The 22,368-nt window shown below is 52.4% G+C and overlaps 2 protein-coding genes across 6 annotated transcripts in view; both read right to left on the reverse strand.

The window, feature by feature from the left end:
* The window catches only part of LOC311326381 (major histocompatibility complex class I-related gene protein-like), a 38,147-nt gene extending 36,170 nt beyond the window's left edge, over positions 1–1,977 (reverse strand). For all 3 annotated transcript variants that reach the window (XM_084459272.1, XM_084459273.1, XM_084459271.1), the window contains exon 1: positions 1,842–1,977. In XM_084459272.1, coding sequence (XP_084315398.1) covers positions 1,842–1,890 — 49 coding nt within the window. In that variant the 5' untranslated portion in view covers positions 1,891–1,977. The remainder of the gene's footprint in view (positions 1–1,841) is intronic.
* Positions 1–22,368, reverse strand: part of LOC311326379 (major histocompatibility complex class I-related gene protein-like) — a 356,702-nt gene that overhangs the window by 36,131 nt on the left and 298,203 nt on the right. The window lies entirely within an intron of this gene.

Consider the following 22,368-nt stretch of genomic DNA (forward strand, 5'->3'; position numbering starts at 1 on the left):
TTAAGACCACTGAGATATGTAGCCCCCCCCCATAGAGAGCCTACTGTACCACTGATGATTACATAGAGAGAGCCTACTGTACCACTGATGATTACATAGAGAGAGCCTACTGTACCACTGATGATTACATAGAGAGAGCCTACTGTTCCACTGATGATTACATAGAGAGCCTACTGTACCACTGATGATTACATAGAGAGAGCCTACTGTACCACTATAGCTAATTACATAGAGAGCCTACTGTACCACTATAGCTAATTACATAGAGAGCCTACTGTACCACTGATGATTACATATAGATAGCCTACTGTACCACTGATGATTACATAGAGAGCCTACTGTACCACTGATGATTACATAGAGAGAGCCTACTGTACCACTGTAGCTGATTACATAGAGAGAGCCTACTGTTCCACTGATGATTACATAGAGAGAGCCTACTGTACCACTGATGATTACATAGAGAGACTACTGTACCACTGTAGCTGATTACTGTATCACTGTAGCTACAGAAGGCAACACTGCGCTTATTCCAAAATGACATTATGGGTTACCAGGGTTACCATACAGTATCATCTGAACATCCACCTGTACTAATGCACCATGGCCTTCCATCAGAGTATGATGATGATGATGATGATGAGGGATACTGAGTCTGGTATAATGATGCCATCTACTGGCTATAACTAGGAATACATTCAACAGGTCACCTGCACTTTGCATCCCATCATATTTCTGCTATCATCACACAAGCTCTAATGATGTGTAGCCCTGCTTATATCCTCACGCTCAACCACCAGAAATATGAACCTGAATATCACACTGAAACAATGTTCCTCTGTCTGAGTTCATGTCCTGGGTGTGTCTAGTGAGAGATCAGACTTTAGCAGCATAGGCCTGTCCCAAACCTCTCAGGTTCTAATGTGGTCATTCCTGATAGGAATGTCTTATACAATGTTAAAACCATCACTGAACCATCACCTAATCCTCTAAAAAAGAAAGTTCCTGCTGTCCTCTGATTGGTTCTGTAGGTGAGTCTCTTCCTACCAAGGTGTAACTAGTTACCAGGCAGAACTGGGACAGCCATGTTGTAGGCTAGTGAACATAGCTTTAAACACAAGTGTAAAAGACAACAAATCTGGTCTGGCTACTCAAGTTGTTTTTGTACCAAAAAGCAACAACAACAGTCATGTGCAAGTCCATAAATAGTTCAGATAGCAGAGTAGCCTATCCAGTCCCCAGCTAGCAGATCACGGGAGGGCAGCCAGCGGCCCGCTGAAGACCAATTCGGTTGAACACCGATATAAGAAAACCCAGATCATCAACCAGAACTAAAAAGGTCCCTCATAATAGAACCAACGCAGTCAATAGGCTGTATATTGCACTATATGGATGTAAGCCCTTAAATTCAAGTAGATAGAGATCCCATTATGTGGAGTGGTCTGAAGGCATGGATCTTTCCAGAGAGAATAGCGCAGAGGGTGGAAGTCCACAGAAGAGGCGAACCCTACTGACACAGTCCGTCTGCGGGACGTCGCAGCAACGTGCTCTATAGGTGCTCTATAGGTGCTCTATAGGTGCTCTATAGGTGCTCTATAGGTGCTCTATAGGTGCTCTACAGGTGCTCTATAGGTGCTCTATAGGTCACCATCCCACCCGAACCCGCCGATTCATCTAAAACAGACCCAGATTGGGATCAAAAACATCACATTCACAACGATCACAATGTATTTGACGTGACAGTTACAGTACTTTAACTATTTCACTTTCACATTGAAAGTGAAAATAAATACCGTAACATAAAAATGACCAACAGTAAAACTTTCATTTAGGCTACTGACCAGCATACGCTCCAGACATTCCCAGAAGAAGCGAGATGATCAACTTCATGTTTAATTTGGTCGTTGGATATATCTTAAAACAACATCTACATCGACTAGGCTACTTGATTACTGTAGTTCGCGATGTTCTCAGCTCTCAGAACCGCTGGTCGCAAAAGAGCTCGACTTCCCTCGCGTCAACAAATAATAGTTCTCTGCGGGGGCTGAGCCAATGGGAATTAAGATCAGTGTAGATCGTCAGTAGTATCTAGGGTGGACAGAGTTACACAGGTTGGTAATGGAAACTGAAAGTAAAATTCAGATGGAGCCATCATTTCCATGGAGCCATGATCCAGTTTAAAAGTGACAGGACTTCTCTACAGAGTTCATATAAGGGGAGTGAATAGTACAACATAACCTTGGCTGTCCCACATTCCTGGTTTTGAGTTTTTTCATTTGTTTGATATCTCGGTTTTGAAAGAAACGAATCCCGGCGCTAACCTGCTCCCCGACTCCACCTCAGTGCTGAACTCCACCCTGCACCCCCCCTGACTCCACCTCAGTGCTGAACTCCACCCTGCACCCCCCCCTGACTCCACCTCAGTGCTGAACTCCACCCTGCACCCCCCTGACTCCATCTCAGTGCTGTACTCCACCCTGCACCCCCCCTGACTCCACCTCAGTGCTGTACTCCACCCTGCACCCCCCTGACTCCACCTCAGTGCTGAACTCCACCCTGCTTTCCCCCTCGGTGTCCCACAGGTGGTGGAGGAGGTGGGCAGCGTGAGTCCTGCAGGAGTCCAGCACAACCCTGACAGAGATGAGCGCTCTGGAGAACGCTGTGACCCCCCTGCTGCAGGCCCAGGCGCAGTTACAGGATGGACTCAACCGGCTCCCCCACCCAGAACCCCCCCGACCCAGCTGCTCCCCAGGCTAGGACCGGAGGACGATATGAAGGCCTGGCTGGAGTTACTGGACAGGACGGCGGGCCGTGAGCACTGGGCCCGGGGAGAGTGGGCCACCATCCTGGCCCCGGTCCTCACCGGAGAAGCACAGAGGGCTCGTCATGACCTGGGTGAAGAGGAAGCGGCGGACTACCACACCCTGGAGACCGCCATCTTGGCCCAGTACGGGGTGAACCCTCAGGCCCGAGCCCAGCTACGGCACTCCTGGGATATCGACCTACGCGGACCAGTATGCCGCCAGGTGACCCAGCTAGACCGTCTAACCCGCCGTTGCCAACGGTGGGAGACCTGTCAGCTGACCGCTCCCCAGCCCCACTACCGCAACCCGTTGATCCCGCTGCCGGTCATCGACGTGCCGTTTGACCGGATTGCCGTTGTTATTTCCCCTAGAGGGCGTGATGTACTGGTGGAGGTGTGGAGTGAACACAATGGGCAAGAGGCAAATATAAGGAATAACAAACAGTGAATTTATTAACAAAAATAATAATAGCCCACAGGGAACAGGCGGAATTAAGAACGGTGTCATGAATCAAAATCAATAAAGATCCCTACCTAAACCTACCTGCCTGACCAAACAAAAAGACTTCCCTATCTAATAGCCAGCTGAGTGATGACCAGCATGACTATAAAACATACATGGGGGGACACACGCTCCTAACCTGATGTTCTGACAGGAAGTCACCTACGTGTTGGGAATGTAAACGCCGGAGTGGCTTGCCTGTTCCCCCCTCCACCGGGCAAATAACTCATAACACTACAAGTTAACTGTTAACCATTAACTTAACACGTGACCAACGAACATAAAACTCCTGTGCACTGTACAGGGACAACTAACTACGACAAACACATCAAACAAAGACTAGTGCAGCTACAACTGATTACAACAAAAAGGCAAACATAACGGAGGGAACAAAATTAACCAAAATACCAGCCAGTAGCACACACAATGCAAACCAGGACATCACTAACCAGGCCAGGTCAAGCCTGGCTTATGTGCGTGGCTGGCTTGTTTCTGTTCAGGACTGGTAGGACGGAATGGAAATGACATGAAATAATGTCTGATAAATTAAGATAGGTCTTGTCGCCTGGACACATCAGTTCCAACGCTTCAAATGCTAATCCAGCACAATAGACAACAACAAGAGCGGGATAGCCAGTTAGCTCATGAGCTCACAACAACTATCAGCAGCTTCCATAATGGTAGCAGTCAGTGGCTAAAGCAGTTCTATATCGTGGAGCTCCGCCCCACAGGCTTCGCTCTTAGTGGCTTGACCAATCGTAGCGAGCTACGCGCACTGAACATTTTTTTTTTACTATGCACGCACCTCGACCAATGGGAGTAAACCGGTGCCTTGCCAGAAAACCCGCGACCCCAGGGTATAAATAGCCTGTCATACCGTCAGTTCGGCTCCTTTTGGGATTGATCAAGGGCGAATGTGAAATAGCAGCCACGAACTCAGCGGGTTATCCGAGATGCGGTAGCAGCGGCCAAAGCTCCTGCTGGCGGGGAGTGAAGCTTTTCAACTCGCCTGTCACTGGCTCCCTGGAGGAATTTAGCCTGGCTGCAATAAAGTTATCGCGACCTGAATGAATACCATCTACTAGCAAACGAAACATGTTCAGCTATAATTAACCTGTTAAAACTAAGATGCCTGGATAAAAAATTATGTATCCAATGGATATATTTGACAAAAACAGGTTAATATGCAAGCCGGTTTTCATTTCATTGCATTTCACATAAACGTGAACTTGTTTGTGGACACGCGTAGGACAGAAAAGCACAATTGCGCAAGTACAAAAGTCACCGGAAATTATTACAAATAATCCTGGGGGCTTGTTGTTGCCTCAGTTTCTTCCGGGGGGCGTTACGAAAACTGCGCATGTTTCATGGTCGCGCAGTTCCTCGTATGACCACAAGCCGGCGACATACACCACGCCATCGGTGGGCCCCATGAGAGAGCCTGCACTCGCTAGCTCGGGGTTCACATTTGCACTGCCCCGAGCGGAGCTACCCGGTGTGAGTTTCAACACTTTCTTTTCGGTAGCGGCCCTGCGAGAGTGCCCTTCCCCGTTCAGGGGAACAAGTCGGCGGCTAGCTTTGTGAATGTGTCTAGCTCCGCTTGTGCTAAGGGTCACACAGAGCATAGGGCTCGTGTGTTTCTGTCAATGAGACCTGAGTGTGACATGCCTGTTCATGACAGTTCAGCACGTCACCGCTCGGCCAGCGTGTCTGCATCTGGGTGCACGTCAAATAACACACCCACTAATAATGACAGTGTTGCCTGTCATCGAAGGCACTCGCTGGTCAATGCAAAGAGCTTTGTCCCCTCTGTTTGCTTATCTGCTAAATACAAGGGGCGCTCGCAGTCTGTCTCAAACGGTATCTGGCAGTGTTGGCTGTTCGCCTAGTAAGGCTAAAAACCCCAGCGCGATTCAGCCAGCCTTTTCGAGAGACGTGTCAGTACCGGTTTCGCGGTGGTTTTCGCCCAGTGTAGAGGGCTTGATTTCCTCGCAACCGGCTACCGATCTCAGGGGTACAGCCGGGTTTTCACCTGGGGGGGCTTGCTCGTTAGCTTTTAACCCCTCGGTGCCCAGCTCATATTCGCTGCACGCGCCGGCCCCTCTCCAGTCAACCTGCGGGTTTCGCGGGAGAGAGGGAGGGGGAAACGGCCTCTCGTAAGGCATAACGCGCGGAGCTCTTCCACCTTGATGTCTGATGCGGCGCGTTTTCAGCAGGCTGATAACCAGGTGGGGACTTCTGGGACTCCTGTGGTTTCTCCGGAGCCCTTTCTGGGGCGACCCCCCATGGCCCGTGATTCTGATTCATTTCACTTTTACGGGGGCGGTCAGGGTCGAGGAGGAATATACCCAATTCCTCTCCCACATACCAAGGTTTTCAGCCCAGCCTCTCTCAGACCACTTCCCCACCTGGATGGCGTTATGCTCCCCATCCAGCTGGCTCAGTCGAGTTCTGAGGGAGGGATACTCCATCCAGTTCCGCTGTCCCCCGCCTCCTTTCCGGGGCGTGGTGGAGACTGCGGTCTTGTCCCCTACCCAGGCCTTGGCTCTCACGGGAGAGATCACAGAGCTATTGAGCAAAGGGGCAATTACCGTTGTCCCTCCGGAGCAGAGGAATACGGGTTATTATTCCCGCTACTTCCTCGTGCCCAAAAAGACGGGCGGTGTGCGGCCAGTTTTGGACCTGAGCCTCTTCAACAAGTCAGTCTCCAAACTGAAATTCCGCATGCTGACCGTGCGTCAATTACTGGAGATGTTTCTCCCTGGCGACTTCTGCACCAGCATAGACCTGAAGGATGCTTACTTTCACGTTCCTATCGTGCCTTGGCACAGACGGTTCCTGAGGTTCGCCTTTCAGGGAGTGGCTTACAAGTATACCAGACTCCCGTTCGGTTATGCTCTAGCACCGCGCACATTCACTAAATGTCTGGACACAGCTCTTGCGCCGCTGCGCAGACAGGGTGTCAAGAGTACTAGCCTACCTCGACGACCTGATGGTGTTAGCGCCGTCCGCACGGCTGGCGATGGTACATACCGCATGTCTAGTGAGCCATTTCACTCGCCTTGGATTTGCCATCAATTGGGAAAAGAGCTCTCCATGGCCCTCACGCCAGGTGACCTATTTAGGTCTCAACCTGGACACGATAGCCATGTCAGCGTCTCTTTCCGTGCCAAGGAGGGAAGCCCTGGAGATTTCTCTCCGGAGGGCTCGCCCATTAGCGTCGGTCTCAGCGCATTCGGTCATGCGTCTGCTCGGTCTCATGGTAGCAGCTCATGTGGTGGTCCCCCTCTGCCTGCTTTACATGCGACCGTTTCAGAGATGGTTCGCCCAGCTTCGTCTGCATCCTGTGCATCACAAACGTTGGCATGTGCAGTTACCCCTGTCACTGTCGACGGGTCTGGCTTATTGGATAGACCGGCGCGTCGTCGCTCGCGGGGTTCCACTGGGCCGAGTGTCAAATTACATCGTGGTGTTCACAGACGCTTCCCTCGATGGGTGGGGAGGTGACTTGCGAGTCCCAGGCCGTCGGGGGTGTGTGGGCCGCGGGAGAGTGGCGCCACATCAACCTCCTGGAGTTAGAGACCGTGTTGCTGGTTCTGCGTCACTTCGCACAGCTGGTGCGCAGCCGCCATGTGCTAGTGAGGTCAGACAACCAGACGACGGTGTCCTATATCAATCGCCAGGGTGGTGTTCGCTCTCAGTCACTTCACCTCCTGTCCGTGGACCTGTGGGTGTGGGCAGTGGCCAACCTCAAGTACTTGAAAGCCCTTCACATAGCTGGGCGTCTGAATGTCGGGGCCGACCTGAGGTCTCGAGGCGGCCCTCGACGGGACGATTGGAGCTTGCACCCCCAGATTGTGAAACTTCTGTGGGCCCGCTTCGGGAGGGCGGAGGTGGACCTGTTCGCGTCGAGAGAGAACGCGAAGTGTCCCCTCTGGTACTCCCTAGCTCCTCAGGACAACCCCCCGCTAGGAACGGACGCTCTCGCTCATGCTCCGTGGCCGGGGGTTCTCTTATACGCCTTCCCTCCAACAGCCCTCATTCTGCCGCTGTTGGCCAGGGTGCGGGCAGAGGGGGCCTCAGTGATTCTGATAGCACCGGCTCTCCCCACAGCCAGATGGTACGCGGAAGTGGCGGCGATGGCATCGGAACAGCCATGGCCCATTCCGCTGTGGCCGAACGCGTTGTCCCCCGGTACTGGGCAAGCCATTGGTGGCCTGGCGGCTGAGCGGCAGAGACTGTCCCGCAGAGGACTGTCTCCAGCCGTAATCAGTACTATCCAGAGCGCCCATGCTAGCTCCACTGCTAAGCTTTATTCTAGCAAGTGGACGGCCTTTGCACGCTGGTGCGAAGAGAGAGATTTGCTCCCCGAGTGCTGCTCTGTGGAGGCTATTCTCGAGTTCCTTCAGCACCTTCTGGATCATGAAAGCGGGCTAGCGTCGTCTACTATCCGAGTGTATGCCTCTGCTATCTCCGCCTGTCACGAGGGCTTCGCGAGGACTACGGTCTTCGCACACCCCTTGGTCAGAAGTTTTTTGATGGGCCAGGCCATCAAAACTTTGATGGGCCAGGCTGACCTATGTTGCAGGAATGGGTCCAGCAAGAGTACATTGTGCGGTTCGTTGTGCTCCGCCTATGCCACTAGGAGCGAAGCCTGTGGGGCGGAGCTCCACGATATAGAACGATGGTTACGACTTGTAACCCTAGTTCTATGAGTGGAGCGAAGCCCCACAGGCAAGATGACTTTGCTGAATCCCCTTTGGCTTGCTGAAGATTTCTTTAGGAGCCGAACTGTTACGGCTCCGCCTCCGCCTGGGCGCTCTCCAGCTCCCACCACCGTTCCCGAAGCGCGCACGCCACGGCCTTCCACTTCAGCGCTCGCTCTGCGCGCCCTCCGACGTAATCACCCCCGCACACCTGAACACGGTTCCGCTAACGAGCTCCGAGGGCGCGGCTCACCTGCTGCCACTATTCATCCAATCACCTCCCCTATAAGAACCCGGTCTTCCCAACGTTCGTCGCCAGTTCTTCCCTAAGATTCCTTGTGGCAAGTTGTGGTTTTCTAAGTTCCCGTGCTAGTAGTTATTATAGTTGTTTTTTTCCGTGTTACTCATTCTACTCTCCACTCCTCCAGATTCCGGTTTGTTTGCTGCTCTTTCCCTGGACTGACACACGGCTTCCCCGACCCATTCTCCCCGGACCTCGGCTTGGATTACGTTTTCTGGACATTGTTTGTTGATCGATTGACCCCTGCCTGAACTTGACTACCCTTTGCCTTGCCCTCTGTACCGCCACTATTGTATTAAACCGCCCTCTGGGCTTGGAACTGTCCGTCTGTGTCCGTGGTCCTGCGTTTGGGTCAGCTAGCCAACCAGCCCCCTTACAGAAGAACTGGCCATGAACGCTGACCCAGCGGACCCGGATGCCCTGTCCCAGGCGGTAGCCCAGCAGGGAGCGGTCCTAGCCCAGCAAGGGACCTGGCTGAGGAAACATGAGGAGTCCCTGGGAAATGCTGACGCTGCCGTGCGGTCCCTCGGCCAGCAGATCGGGGACCTTACCCGCCAGGTCGCTGCGTCGGATGCTTCGCTGGCTGAACTCCAAAGACGTGAAAGACGTCTCCAGGATCAGGTACGTTGCCAGTCTCCTCACTGGCAAGCCCTTCTCCTGGTTCATGGCGGCGTGGGAGGTCGGTGCTCCCTGTATGGACTCCTACGGTGACTTTTGTGCCGAGTTCAGGTCCGTTTTCGACCACCTCACCCGGGCACTCCACGCTGCCGGCCGACTCCACCACATCCGCCAGGGGGCTCGCAGTGTCTCGGAATACGCCATCGACTTCCGTATCCTGGCCGCTGACAGTGGTTTTAACGACCAGGCCCTCCAGGTGGCCTTTCGGGAGGGGCTGTCGGAGGTCCTCAAGGACGAATTGGCGGTCAGGGATCACCCCGCTACCCTGGACCAGCTCGTCCGCCTGGCGGTCAACATCGACCACCGTCTGGCCGAACTTCGGCACGCTCGTCGGGCGGAGCCCACCGGCCGTACCCCCTGCCGAGCCAGTCGTCCTCCCACCCGGGCTCTGTTCACCTACCCACGCTCCCGGGAGCCTGGCACGCCCCCAACCGCGGCATCCTCCACTGCCTCCGACCGGGAGGAGCCCATGCAGGTGAACAGGGCCCGCCTGAGGAGAGGCACCGCCGGCGAGTCCAGGGGCTCTGTTTTTACTGTGCCCAGGAGGGCCACAGGGTAGAGGACTGTCCCATCCGCCCAAAAGCCTTGGCTCATCAGGGGAGTGGGGCCTCCTGGTGAGCCATGTCTCGCAGTCTCCCTCGCCCCTCCCTCCGGTCAGGTTCGACGTCACCCTCTCCTGGCATGGGCGCACTCATACCATCGGTGCGCTCATCGATTCAGGAGCGGATGGTAATTTCATCGATGCGGACCTGGCCAGGGGGGCGGCTTTTCCCCTCACCCGCCTGGAGAAACCCCTCACCGTCACGGCTCTGGATGGCCACAGCCTGGGTCCGGTCGTGGAACAGACGGTGCCCATTACCCTGACCAGTTCGGGCAACCACGTGGAGGAGATCCGCCTCTACGTTCTCCGTTCCCCTCTGACTCCCCTCATCCTGGGCCGGCCATGGCTCGAGCAACACGTCCCCCACATCAATTACGGCACCGGACGTATACTCAGCTGGAGCACGGCCTGTTATGCCCGGTGCCTGCGTGCCGCCCAGACGCCCTCACTCTCTGCCCGTCCGACCCCTGCACCCCCGGATCTCTCCACCGTGCCGGAGGTGTACCACGACCTGGGAGAGGCGTTCAGTAGGGACCGGGCCCGCTCTCTCCCTCCTAACCGGCCCTACGACTGCGCCATCGAGCTCCACTCCGGTGCACAACTCCCCGCGAGCCGCCTTTGGAGCCTCTCCCTTCCTGAGAGGGCGGCCATGGACAGCTACCTCAACGATTGCTTGGCTGAGGGTCTCATCCGTCCTTCACGTTCCCCGGTGGCAGCGGGGTTCTTCTTCGTGAAGAAGAAAGGAGGAGACCTGAGGCCATGCATCGATTATAGGCAGCTGAACGAGATCACCATCAGGAACAGGTATCCTCTCCCCCTCATGAGTGCGAACTTCGAACCCCTCCAAAAGGCGACCATCTTCACCAAACTGGACCTGCGGAGTGCGTACCACCTCATTCGTGAGGGGGATGAGTGGAAGACCGCGTTCAAGACCCCGAGAGGCCATTATGAGTACCTGGTCATGCCGTTTGGCCTCACCAACGCCCCCTCCGTCTTCCAGGAGGTGATGAATGACGTGCTCCGGGACATCTTCGTTGTGCTCTACCTCGACGACATCCTGGTGTTCTCCAGGAGCGCTGTGGAACACGTCCAGCACGTCCGCCTCGTCATCCAGCGTCTCCTGGAGAATCGCCTCTTCATCAAGGCCGAGAAGTGCACCTTCCACACTCCCTCTGTGGAGTTCCTGGGACTCATCGTGGAGGGTGGACAGACTCGGCCTGACCCTAAGAAGATCCAGGCTGTCGTCGAGTGGGGCCAGCCCTCCTCCCGGAAGGCGCTGAGGGGGTTCCTTGGGTTCGCCAATTTCTACAGGCGTTTCATCCGGGACTACAGTCGGGTTGCCGCTCCCCTCACGGCTCTCACCTCCCCTCTGCGTCCCTTCATCTGGACACCTGAGGCCAGTGCCGCCTTCGCCGGCCTCAAGGGGCGTTTCACCTCTGCACCCGTCCTCGTCCAGCCGGACCCGTCCAGGCCCTTCATCGTGGAGGTGGACGCCTCCGACACCGGGGTCGGCGGAGTCCTTTCACAGCAGTCAGCAGCGGACGGCAAGATGCACCCCTGTGCCTTCTTCTCCCGTCGTTACACCCCTGCGGAGGCCAACTACGACATCGGCAACCGAGAGCTGCTGGCTGTTGTGGAGGCGTTCGAGGAGTGGCGGCACTGGCTGGAGGGCGCAGAGAATCCCATCACCGTCTGGACCGACCACAAGAACCTGATGTACATCAGGTCGGCCAGGCGGTTGACTCCCCGACAGGCGCGCTGGGCCCAGTACCTCGGGCGGTTCGACTTCCACCTCACCTACCGCCCGGGGTCGAAGAACATCAAGGCCGATGCACTGTCTCGCATTCACGACTCTGAGGAGGTCCCCGAGCCTCCGGGGACCATCGTCCCCTCGTCTCGGATCATCGGGGCCATCATCATGAATGTCGAGGCAGTGGTCAGGAGGGCTCAGCGCGTCCAACCCTGTCCCCGAGGGGGACCCCCCAACCGGCTGTACGTCCCGGACAGCGTGCGGACCCAAGTGATGGGGTGGGGCCACGGCAGCAGGTTCGCCTGCCACCCAGGGACGCACCGGACCCTCTCCTTCCTGCGCCGGCGGTTCTGGTGGGCCTCCATGGCGGCGGACGTTCGGGAGTACGTCGCCGCCTGTCCGGTCTGCGCCAAGAGCAAGACCTCCCACCAACCGCCAGCGGGCCTGCTGCGTCCCCTCCCTGTGCCCAGCCGTCCCTGGAGCCACATCGCACTCGACTTCGTCACCGGTCTCCCTCCGTCCCATGGTAACACCGTCGTCCTGACCGTAGTGGACCGGTTTTCGAAGTCGGTGCACCTCGTGGCTCTCCCCAAGCTTCCCACCTCGGCAGAGACGGCTGGGCTGCTGGAGCAGCACGTCTTCCGCCTCCATGGCCTTCCCCTGGACATTGTGTCTGACCGTGGTTCCCAGTTCACTTTAGGGGTGTGGCGGGCCTTCTGTAAGGGACTTGGGGCCACGGTCAGCCTATCGTCTGGGTACCATCCCCAGACCAACGGGCAGGCGGAGAGGGCCAACCAGTGTATGGAGGCAGCCCTCAGGTGTGTATCTTCCCTCCACCCGTCCTCCTGGAGCCGGGACCTACCCTGGGTTGAGTACTCGTTGAACGCCATGGTCAACTCCTTCACCGGCAGGTCGCCCTTCGAGTGCTCCCTGGGGTTCCAGCCACCCCTGTTCCCGCTCCAGGAGGTCGAGGTGGCGGTCCCGTCCGTCCAGGCCCATCTCCACCGCTGTCGGAGGGTCTGGAGGTCCGCACGCTCGGCGCTGCTCCGGGCCGCTGAGCGCGCCAGCCGCGGGGCCAACCGTCGACGCACCCCGGCCCCGGAGTACAAGGTCGGTCAGTGGGTCTGGCTCTCCACCGCCGACCTGCCTCTCAACACCGACTCCGGGAAGCTGTCGGCCCGCTTCATCGGTCCCTACCCTATCGGCCGGGTCATCAACCCTGTCGCGGTCCGGCTGGACCTGCCCTCCTCCCTGCGGCGTGTCCACCCGGTCTTCCACGTCTCCCGGATCAAGCCCCACGTCACCAGCCCCCTCGTGCCCCCGGCGGCGGCTCCCCCGGCTCCTCAACTGGTTGACGGCCACCCGCAGTGGTCTGTGAGGAGGCTGTTGAAGGTCCGTCGCCAGGGCCGGGGGTATGTTTACCTGGTGGACTGGGAGGGCTTCGATCCGGAGGAGCGGTCGTGGGAGCCCCGCTCCCGCATCATGTCCCCAGCTCTCCTCCGAGACTTCTACCGGGAGTTCCCGGATGCCCCGGGTAGGTCGCCCGGTGGCTCCCGCATGGGGGGGGGTCCTGTTACGGCTCCGCCTCCGCCTGGCATTCTCCAGCTCCCACCACCGTTCCCGCAGCGCGCACGCCACGGCCTTCCACTTCAGCGCGCGCTCTGCGCGCCCTCCGACGTAATCACCCCCGCACACCTGAACACGGTTCCGCTAACTAGCTCCGAGGGCGCGGCTCACCTGCTGCCACTTCTCATCCAATCACCTCCCCTATAAGAACCCGGTCTTCCCAACGTTCGTCGCCAGTTCTTCCCTAAGATTCCTTGTGGCAAGTTGTGGTTTCTGAAGTTCCCGTTATAGTAGTTGTTATAGTTGTTTTTTTTCCCTTTACTCATTCTACTCTCCACCCCTCCACATTCCGGTTTTGTTTGCTGTTCTTTTCCTGGACTGACACACGGCTTCCCCGACCCATTCTCACCGGACCTCGACCACGGCTTGGATTACGTTTTCTGGACTTTGTTTGTTGATCGATTGACCCCTGCCTGAACTTGACTACCCTTTTGCCTTGCCCTCTGTACTGCCGCTTTAATATTAAACCGCCCTCTGGGCTTGGAACTGTCCGTCTGTGTCCGTGGTCCTGCGTTTGGGTCAGCTAGCCAACCAGCCCCCTTACATGAAAGTCGATTTCAGGCTTCCCCTTATGGTGTCAGAACGATGGCTTTTGATCAAGTTTTCAAATGAAGTTTTATTTGGATTTGTATGTGTAACCCTGGAGCAATCGTCACTGGTAGGGGTACCAATAATTTGCAACACTTGGGACAATTTCATTGTTCCTATCAAAACGTAAACAACTATAATTCCGCACCAAAACGAAGTCCATTAGGCTACGACAACTCGTGCCCAAACACCACAACGCCTTTTATCAAACTGAATCAGCCCTGCCAGTGCTAACCATCTCTGGGCTACTGTATTTAACATAATAACATCGCATTCATGAGCCATCGTTCTGACACCATAAGGGGAAGCTTGTCAACGACATGCAACAGGTCCTTATCTCTCACATAGCAGCAAATTCACACACATTGCCAATATGATCAAGCTGAAATGCATACGGTTGCGTGTCCACCGACAAGCTGTATTTTAGGGCGCTATAGGGACAGAAAATAACTTACCTGATATAAAATGGGCACCGCAAACGCGGGCATTTCTGATTATGTCCTCAGTCCAGTCCGTAGGCTATGCTTAGCCACAGGCGACTCCATTTCTGAAAAGGCCGGTTTCCTCTTGAAACGAATAAAGTTTGTCACTAGAGCGCCGATTTGTAGCCTACACCCCCGTAGACGCAACAGCCAGACATATTGATGGTATATAAAATACTAGTTTTTGCACTAAAATACCTCTGAACTCGTCTGTCTCCCCCTGCTTCTGTTTCAAGAATGCCCGCGCATACATAGCTGGGTCTATAATGAACAAATATGACCCACGCTCTATTTTAACAAATGCTGGGTTTTGAAGCACAACACAGTCCTCATTACAATAGGAGTAGGACACTTCAAATCCTATAGTAATTCATTTTTGTATAGGATGTGATGCACCAGTCGCTCTACGCCTATGTGGTTTATTTTCAGTGATAAGACTGACTGTTGACTGGCACAGCTTTAGGTGGTGATGGAGAAATGAGCTTAATGTATTGATGCTTTTTTGTGCGTGGCTGTAAGCCAGCGCACCTAGTATAGCGTTCGTCCGGTTATCACTCCCTCCCTCCCTCCCTCCCTCCCACAGTTACTGCGGACAATGTTGGCCTGCATTTCTCTGTTGGCACCACAAGAGGCAGTAGTCCCAGCACACCAAAATTAAGAAGGACACCAAAATCAACCCGCCGATCTCCACTGCACAAGTAGAGTAGGTGAGAGCATTGGACTCCCACCCTGGAGACTGGGGTTGAAGACCCGGTGGGGATGACTTTATGGGACTATAACCCAAACCTCCACACGTTCATCCTTTCACTCCAACCTTTACCCCCTGCCTTATAGATCAGATCCTGTCCCAACCCCAACCCATATTCTAACCCCAACCCACACTAGGGACTGGAAGAAGGACACCAAAACCCATCCGCCGATCTCCACTGCACAAGTAAAGTAGTGGTGAGAGCATTGGACTCCCACCCAGGAGACCGGGGTTCCTGGTGGGGGTGACTTTATGTTATCATCAGTGTAACTGCTTTAGCCACTGACCGCTACCATTAATGTTATGGAAGCTGCTGCTAGTTGTTGTGAGCTCATGAGCTAACTGGCTATCCCGCTCTTATTGTGCTGGATTAGCATTGGAAGCATTGGAACTGATGTGTCCAGGAGACAAGACCCATCTTTATTTATCAGACCTACCAGTCCTGCACAGACACAAGCCAGCCAACACACATAAGCCAGGCGTGACCCGGCCTGGTTTCTCAATACAGTATATGCTGTTTAAAAATATTTTGGTTGTAAAACACAATATGATTACAGTGAGGGACATACAATGCATATAAAAATAAAAATTGAATAGTAATCATGCATTGAAAACATATTTAAACAGTTATGCCTATGTCCTTAACAGGGTGGACATATTTCGGGTGTCACATGTTGTTAATATATCTAAATATAATATACTTTTGGCGCCTTAGCTTGACCAGTATGTTTTTCCAGTAAGTTAGATATGTCCTTTATAGAATAGAACATGAAAATGTAGGTAATTCAACATTTTTTTTATCCCAAGTTATGAAGTCCAAATGGCACCCTATAAAAAATGACCCTGTAATTGTTTGCGGGGAAAAAAGTAGAAAACTAGAAAGGGTGCTTGGAGAGCACAGACCTCTGACCATGAATGCATTTCATCAGTATGTGCAGTTGTTGAATGTGTAAGTGGACAAAAATTAACAGATGGTGATTGAGAGATAAGAAAGTGGAAAGGTCTCTCTCTCCCTCTCTCTTTCTCACTGGGCTATCAGAGGTCTCTCTCTCCCTCTCTCTCTTTCTCCCTGGGCTATCAGAGGTCTCTCTCCCTCTCTCTCTTTCTCCCTGGGCTATCAGAGGTCTCTCTCTCCCCCTCTCTCTTTCTTCCTGGCCTATCAGAGGTCTCTCTCTCCCTCTCTCTCTCTTTCTCCCTGGGCTATCAGAGGTCTCTCTCTCTCTCTCTCTTTCTCCCTGGGCTATCAGAGGTCTCTCTCTCCCTCTCTCTCTTCCTCCCTGGGCTATCAGAGGTCTCTCTCCCCCTCTCTCTCTTTCTCCCTGGGCTATCAGAGGTCTCTCTCCCCCTCTCTCTCTCTTTCTTCCTGGGCTATCAGAGGTCTCTCTCCCTCTCTCTCTTTCTCCCTGGGCTATCAGAGGTCTCTCTCTCTCTTTCTCCCTGGGCTATCAGAGGTCTCTCTCTCCCTCTCTCTCTTTCTCCCTGGGCTATCAGAGGTCTCTCTCCCTCTCTCTTTCTCCCTGGGCTATCAGAGGTCTCTCTCTCTCTCTCTTTCTCCCTGGGCTATCAGAGGTCTCTCTCTCCCTCTCTCTCTTTCTCCCTGGGCTATCAGAGGTCTCTCTCTCCCTCTCTCTTTCTCCCTGGGCTATCAGAGGTCTCTCTCCCTCTCCCTCTCTCTTTCTCCCTGGACTATCAGAGGTCTCTCCCTCCCTCTCTCTCTCTTTCTTCCTGGGCTATCAGAGGTCTCTCTCTCCCTCTCTCTCTTTCTCCCTGGGCTATCAGAGGTCTCTCTCCCCCTCTCTCTCTTTCTCCCTGGGCTATCAGAGGTCTCCCTCTCTCTCTCTTTCTCACTGGGCTATCAGAGGTCTCTCTCCCCCTCTCTCTCTTTCTCCCTGGGCTATCAGAGGTCTCTCTCCCCCTCTCTCTCTTTCTCCCTGGGCTATCAGAGGTCTCTCTCTCCCTCTCTCTTTCTCCCTGGGCTATCAGAGGTCTCTCTCTCTCCCTCTCTCTTTCTCCCTGGGCTATCAGAGGTCTCTCTCCCCCTCTCTCTCTCTTTCTCCCTGGGCTATCAGAGGTCTCTCTCTCTCTCTCTTTCTCCCTGGGCTATCAGAGGTCTCTCTCTCCCTCTCTCTCTTTCTCCCTGGGCTATCAGAGGTCTCTCTCTCCCTCTCTCTCTTTCTCCCTGGGCTATCAGAGGTCTCTCTCTCCCCCTCTCTCTTTCTCCCTGGGCTATCAGAGGTCTCTCTCTCCCTCTCTCTTTCTCCCTGGGCTATCAGAGGTCTCTCTCTCTCTCTATCTTTCTCCCTGGGCTATCAGAGGTCTCTCTCCCTCTCTCTCTTTCTTCCTGGGCTATCAGAGGTCTCTCTCTCCCTCTCTCTCTTTCTCCCTGGGCTATCAGAGGTCTCTCTCCCTCTCTCTCTTTCTCCCTGGGCTATCAGAGGTCTCTCTCTCCCTCTCTCTCTTTCTCCCTGGGCTATCAGAGGTCTCTCTCTCTCTCTCTTTCTCCCTGGGCTATCAGAGGTCTCTCTCCCTCTCTCTCTTTCTCCCTGGGCTATCAGAGGTCTCTCTCTCCCTCTCTCTCTTTCTCCCTGGGCTATCAGAGGTCTCTCTCCCTCTCTCTCTTTCTCCCTGGGCTATCAGAGGTCTCTCTCTCCCTCTCTCTCTTTCTCCCTGGGCTATCAGAGGTCTCTCTCCCTCTCTCTCTTTCTCCCTGGGCTATCAGAGGTCTCTCTCCCTCTCTCTCTTTCTTCCTGGGCTATCAGAGGTCTCTCTCTCCCCCTCTCTCTTTCTCCCTGGGCTATCAGAGGTCTCTCTCTCTCTCTCTCTTTCTCCCTGGGCTATCAGAGGTCTCTCTCTCTCTCTCTCTTTCTCCCTGGGCTATCAGAGGTCTCTCTCCCTCTCTCTTTCTTCCTGGGCTATCAGAGGTCTCTCTCCCTCTCTCTCTTTCTCCCTGGGCTATCAGAGGTCTCTCTCCCCCTCTCTCTCTCTTTCTCCCTGGACTATCAGAGGTCTCTCTCTCTCTCTCTCTCTTTCTCCCTGGACTATCAGAGGTCTCTCTCTCTCTCTCTCTCTTTCTCCCTGGGCTATCAGAGGTCTCTCTCTCCCTCTCTCTCTTTCTCCCTGGACTATCAGAGGTCTCTCTCTCTCTCTCTCTCTTTCTCCCTGGGCTATCAGAGGTCTCTCTCTCCCTCTCTCTCTTTCTCCCTGGGCTATCAGAGGTCTCTCTCTCCCTCTCTCTCTTTCTCCCTGGGCTATCAGAGGTCTCTCTCTCTCTCTTTCTCCCTGGGCTATCAGAGGTCTCTCTCTCCCTCTCTCTCTTTCTCCCTGGGCTATCAGAGGTCTCTCTCTCCCTCTCTCTCTTTCTCCCTGGGCTATCAGAGGTCTCTCTCTCTCTCTTTCTCCCTGGGCTATTAGAGGTCTCTCTCTCTCTCTCTCTTTCTCCCTGGGCTATCAGAGGTCTCTCTCTCCCTCTCTCTCTTTCTCACTGGGCTATCAGAGCCCATTCAGTAGGCCTAGGGTACAATCAAACCTCAATAACAGATACATGTTGACACTTTTATTAAACTATGTACAAATGTACATCAGTTACTAAATACAAAAAGTTTCTGTTAGCAGTCTTCTGTCTTTTCCCTCTGTCTGGTCGCAGTCCCTGGTTTGCTCTGTTTTTAACCTGAGGAGGGGAGAACACAATTACTACTGTAAGTCTTGAAACTTAAAGGAGTAGTAAAGGGAAAGTGCATGTTTAGCCCTGCTTTAAGGTTACTTATGATCATATACAATGGTTCAGATCAAAACGTTGACAAAACTAGCACTTTTAAGAAAGTCTGATAATTGCTCTACCACCGTTTTGGTCATACAATGGATGTGGGTGGGCACCTTGAAAAATCATTCAAAAACATGTTAAACTCTCGATTTCAAAGACAAGAAGCTCACTGAGGGGGTAATTGGTGTCCGTTGGTGTTCTGACATCAAATTCGCCGCAAAGTATGAATCCTGTAGGGTTTTATTGATCATTTTATGAAATCCATTGACTTGTATTGAAGCGACCGTTGTAGATATGTATGTTACGGTCAATGTGAGAAAACAGGGAATGTGAGCTTTTCCCGGTTATTGCGCACTGTAGGAGAAACATGTGCGTTTCTCACATCTCCCGGGTAATGTGCACATTCCCCGACCTTGCGGGAGATGGGAGAAATTGGTTAGTATTTCTCACATCTCCCACAAGGTCGGGGATTGTGCACATTAACCGGGAAATGTTTACAATTCCCGACCTTGCGGTAAATCTAGCAAAGTCCAACCGTATGGAAAACCTCTGCGCAGCCGGGTGGTGGGAGAGGGCTCGTGCGCTTAGAACGAGAGGCGCTTGACATTTTGCCCATGGTTTTCGAATACATAGCATCAATTGCATTAATGGAAACATTAAATTGGGTCTAATTATACATGTGTTGAAAGTTAAGATAATTAGCCTACAAGCCGCGAGGCTACGCAACACAATAAGCAAAACAATCTCACTGTTTCACTCGTCCCACTCATCTGTTTCACTCGCCCCGCACGGCAGGGACAAGAGAAACAATGCACATCTTCTGTTCTCGGCCGTCTTGAATTGAACTGTTACACCACAGAACGAAACTTACAACTAATAGGTTAGTAAAGGACATGTACAAGTTGTTTGTCATCAAAAAATGTAATCTCCATCTTTATTAATTTCTGTGTAAATCTGATCAAACCAAGAAGTGTTTCATTCGTCCCGGTCCTCCCCTACAGGTAATAACAGTCTGTGGGGACCTTGAACAGTAATATAGCCTATGCTGCACACAGTGTAAGTAGTATTAGGAGGATAGGCCTACACTGGTGATCAAGTTAACAAACGCAAAAGGAACATTGCAACAACAGGAAGGTGGGAACCTCCAAAGGAACCCTACACGTTAGCTAGCCGAAAGACAGACGAAAAGACGAAAAATCTCTCCCAGGTGTGCGCCAGTAACGTTAGCCCAACTACCGTGGGTGCGTCTTATGGTGCACACCCTCCGAGGCGTCACATAAGCCCTCTCCCACCACCCGGCTGCGCAGAAGTTTTGCATACGGTTGCGCTTTCCTAGATTTACCGCAAGGTCGGGAATTGTAAGCATTTCCCGGTTAATGTGCACAATCTCCGACCGTATGGGAGATGTGAGAAATACTAACCAATTTCTCACATCTCCCGCAAGGTCGGGGAATGTGCACATTACCCGGGAGATGTGAGACACGCACATGTTCCTCCTACATTCCCCGCGAGGTCGGGGATGTGCGCAATAACCGGGAAAAGCTCACATTCCCCGTTTTCTCACATTGACCGTAACATGTAGATCAATCCGCAGAGGGGATTCAGGAGGCGGAACTACTTACGGTTGCTATTGTTATTGTTTATGTTGCTTGGCTACACACGTATGTGCTGCGACTAAATAGTTCTACGCTAAATATTTAAAAAAGCCTTTCCAGATGAACTAGAATCTTACTTTATGGTGAATTATATGTCAGAACGCCAACGAACGCTAGTCTGCACCCCTTGTATCCTCAGTCCCTTCCATGGTGTCCCAGTGTACCTTTAGGACCGCCCCTAATCAATTCTTCCTAGAAGGCAGAAGATTGTGGCTCCTAGGGCCAGAACTCCCACAGCAGAGTATTTTAGCCGAGAGGTCCCAGGACTGTGTGCCACTGTCCAGAGCCCTGATCCTGGTCGGTCTTTTGATCATGGGAGTGACCAGGGATACTCTGGTCCTCTGGTGGGCGTTGGATGTCTTTTTCCCTAAGGTCTTAACTAACAGGTCCCAGACCCAGAATCTGCAGATCTCCATATGGTCCCAGACCCAGAACCTGCTGGTCTCCATATAGTCCCAGACCCAGAACCTGCTGGTCTCCATATAGTCCCAGACCCAGAACCTGCTGGTCTCCATCTGGTGGGCGTCGGTTGTCTCTGTCACAGTTTGAAGACCAGTGAAGGAGGCGAGGTCAAAGTCAAGTGGAAGTCGTGGGTGACGCGGTCCAGGTGGAGAGGCAGCCCACTGTTTAGGCAGTATGGAAGACATCAGGGTATCTCTGAAGGCCTTGATGTCTGAAGGATCAATCTTGATCACCGCCACTAAGAGAGCAACTCCAATAAGAAGCTTTAAATGCTGAAAAGCCATCAGAAAAGTCAGAAATGTTCACAGGAAATTCAATAGTGAATGCACTCCAGGGTGATGTTACTGTATGAATCTATAGCTGTCTTTGTTATGATGTCATAGAAGAATTGTTCTAGATGTCATAGAAGAATTTTGATCATGACAGCCCAGCATTCTAATTAGTTGTTGAGTGTTCCATCTACTGTATGGGATGCTCATCCTAGTTATCTGTACATTTTTTATTCATTGTGCATGTTTGTGTGTGTGTGTGTGTGTATGTGTGTGTGTGTGTGTGTGTGTGTTCTGTGTCTGCCATCATTGGCAGTCATTTCATATGGAAAAGACGCTGTTACCTATATCCATAAATAGCTTTGATCTCCCTGCTGGGACTACATTATGTGAATGTGATCTTGCACTGCGTTGTGTGACTCTTGCTACTGTTGGATTTTGATATTGATTTGTATCTTTGATTGAAAATCCAATAAAGAAATTGAAATGTGTGTGGCATACGTCACACTGGGAAGATTACATGACTTCTCATGCCAAGCATTGCAGTGATGCCAACAGGAGCAGCACTTTTATTAAACTATATACATGATTTACACTATGTACATAATTTACAAAAAACTAAAACAAAACACAATCACTATAATATACAAGAAAACTACATTATTTACATGTTGCCCTACACTCCGAAGGAGCTAGAGTCTGTTACTCTCAGGTCTGATCTGTTCTAGACCAATAATAATAAGTTGATACATATCATGTAGATACAGATATATGTTCCTATTATTTGTGTCAACATACCTAACATCTGTGAGCAGTGGCGGTCGGTGGGAAGTAGTATTCTAACTCCACAGTGAAATTTTTACTTTTTAGCACGTTCTCTCAAGGCGGAGGTAACAACATACAGTTTGATACTGCAATCATGTCCGTATCACGAGATACCATCCAGGGCCCTTGGACTATTTTTGTGTGTTGGCTGTAAGCCAACCACCAAGAAGAGGGAATCCTATTTGTCGCTCCCTTCCTCTTTCTTGTTGTTGTTGACCTGCAGTTCTATGTTGCTACCACAAGAGGCAGTGGTCCCAGAACATCAAAACAAAAAGAGTCCACAGATTTCACAGGTTAGCTGTGGCCAAGTGGATAGTGCACTGCCTATCACCGAGAAGGTTGTGAGTTCAATCCTTGGTGTGGACATACCAAGGTACCATGACATATTTTGTCACTGGATGTTATAGAAGTTATGTAATGAGCGTGGGTCATATTTGTTAATTATAGACCCTTTTACAGCCTTGTCAGTGTAGTATATTTTTAGACTGTATTATACTGTATTACATCAATACATTTGTATTACTCTCATGTAGTAATCAATTTACTAAGAATAATGAATAAACTTCACTTTAGGTAGAACTCTGTTATTATAAGTAACTTAACATGTAGATT

The sequence above is a fragment of the Borostomias antarcticus genome, assembly GCF_949987555.1.
Source record: "Borostomias antarcticus genome assembly, chromosome: 27".
Taxonomy (NCBI): domain Eukaryota; kingdom Metazoa; phylum Chordata; class Actinopteri; order Stomiiformes; family Stomiidae; genus Borostomias; species Borostomias antarcticus.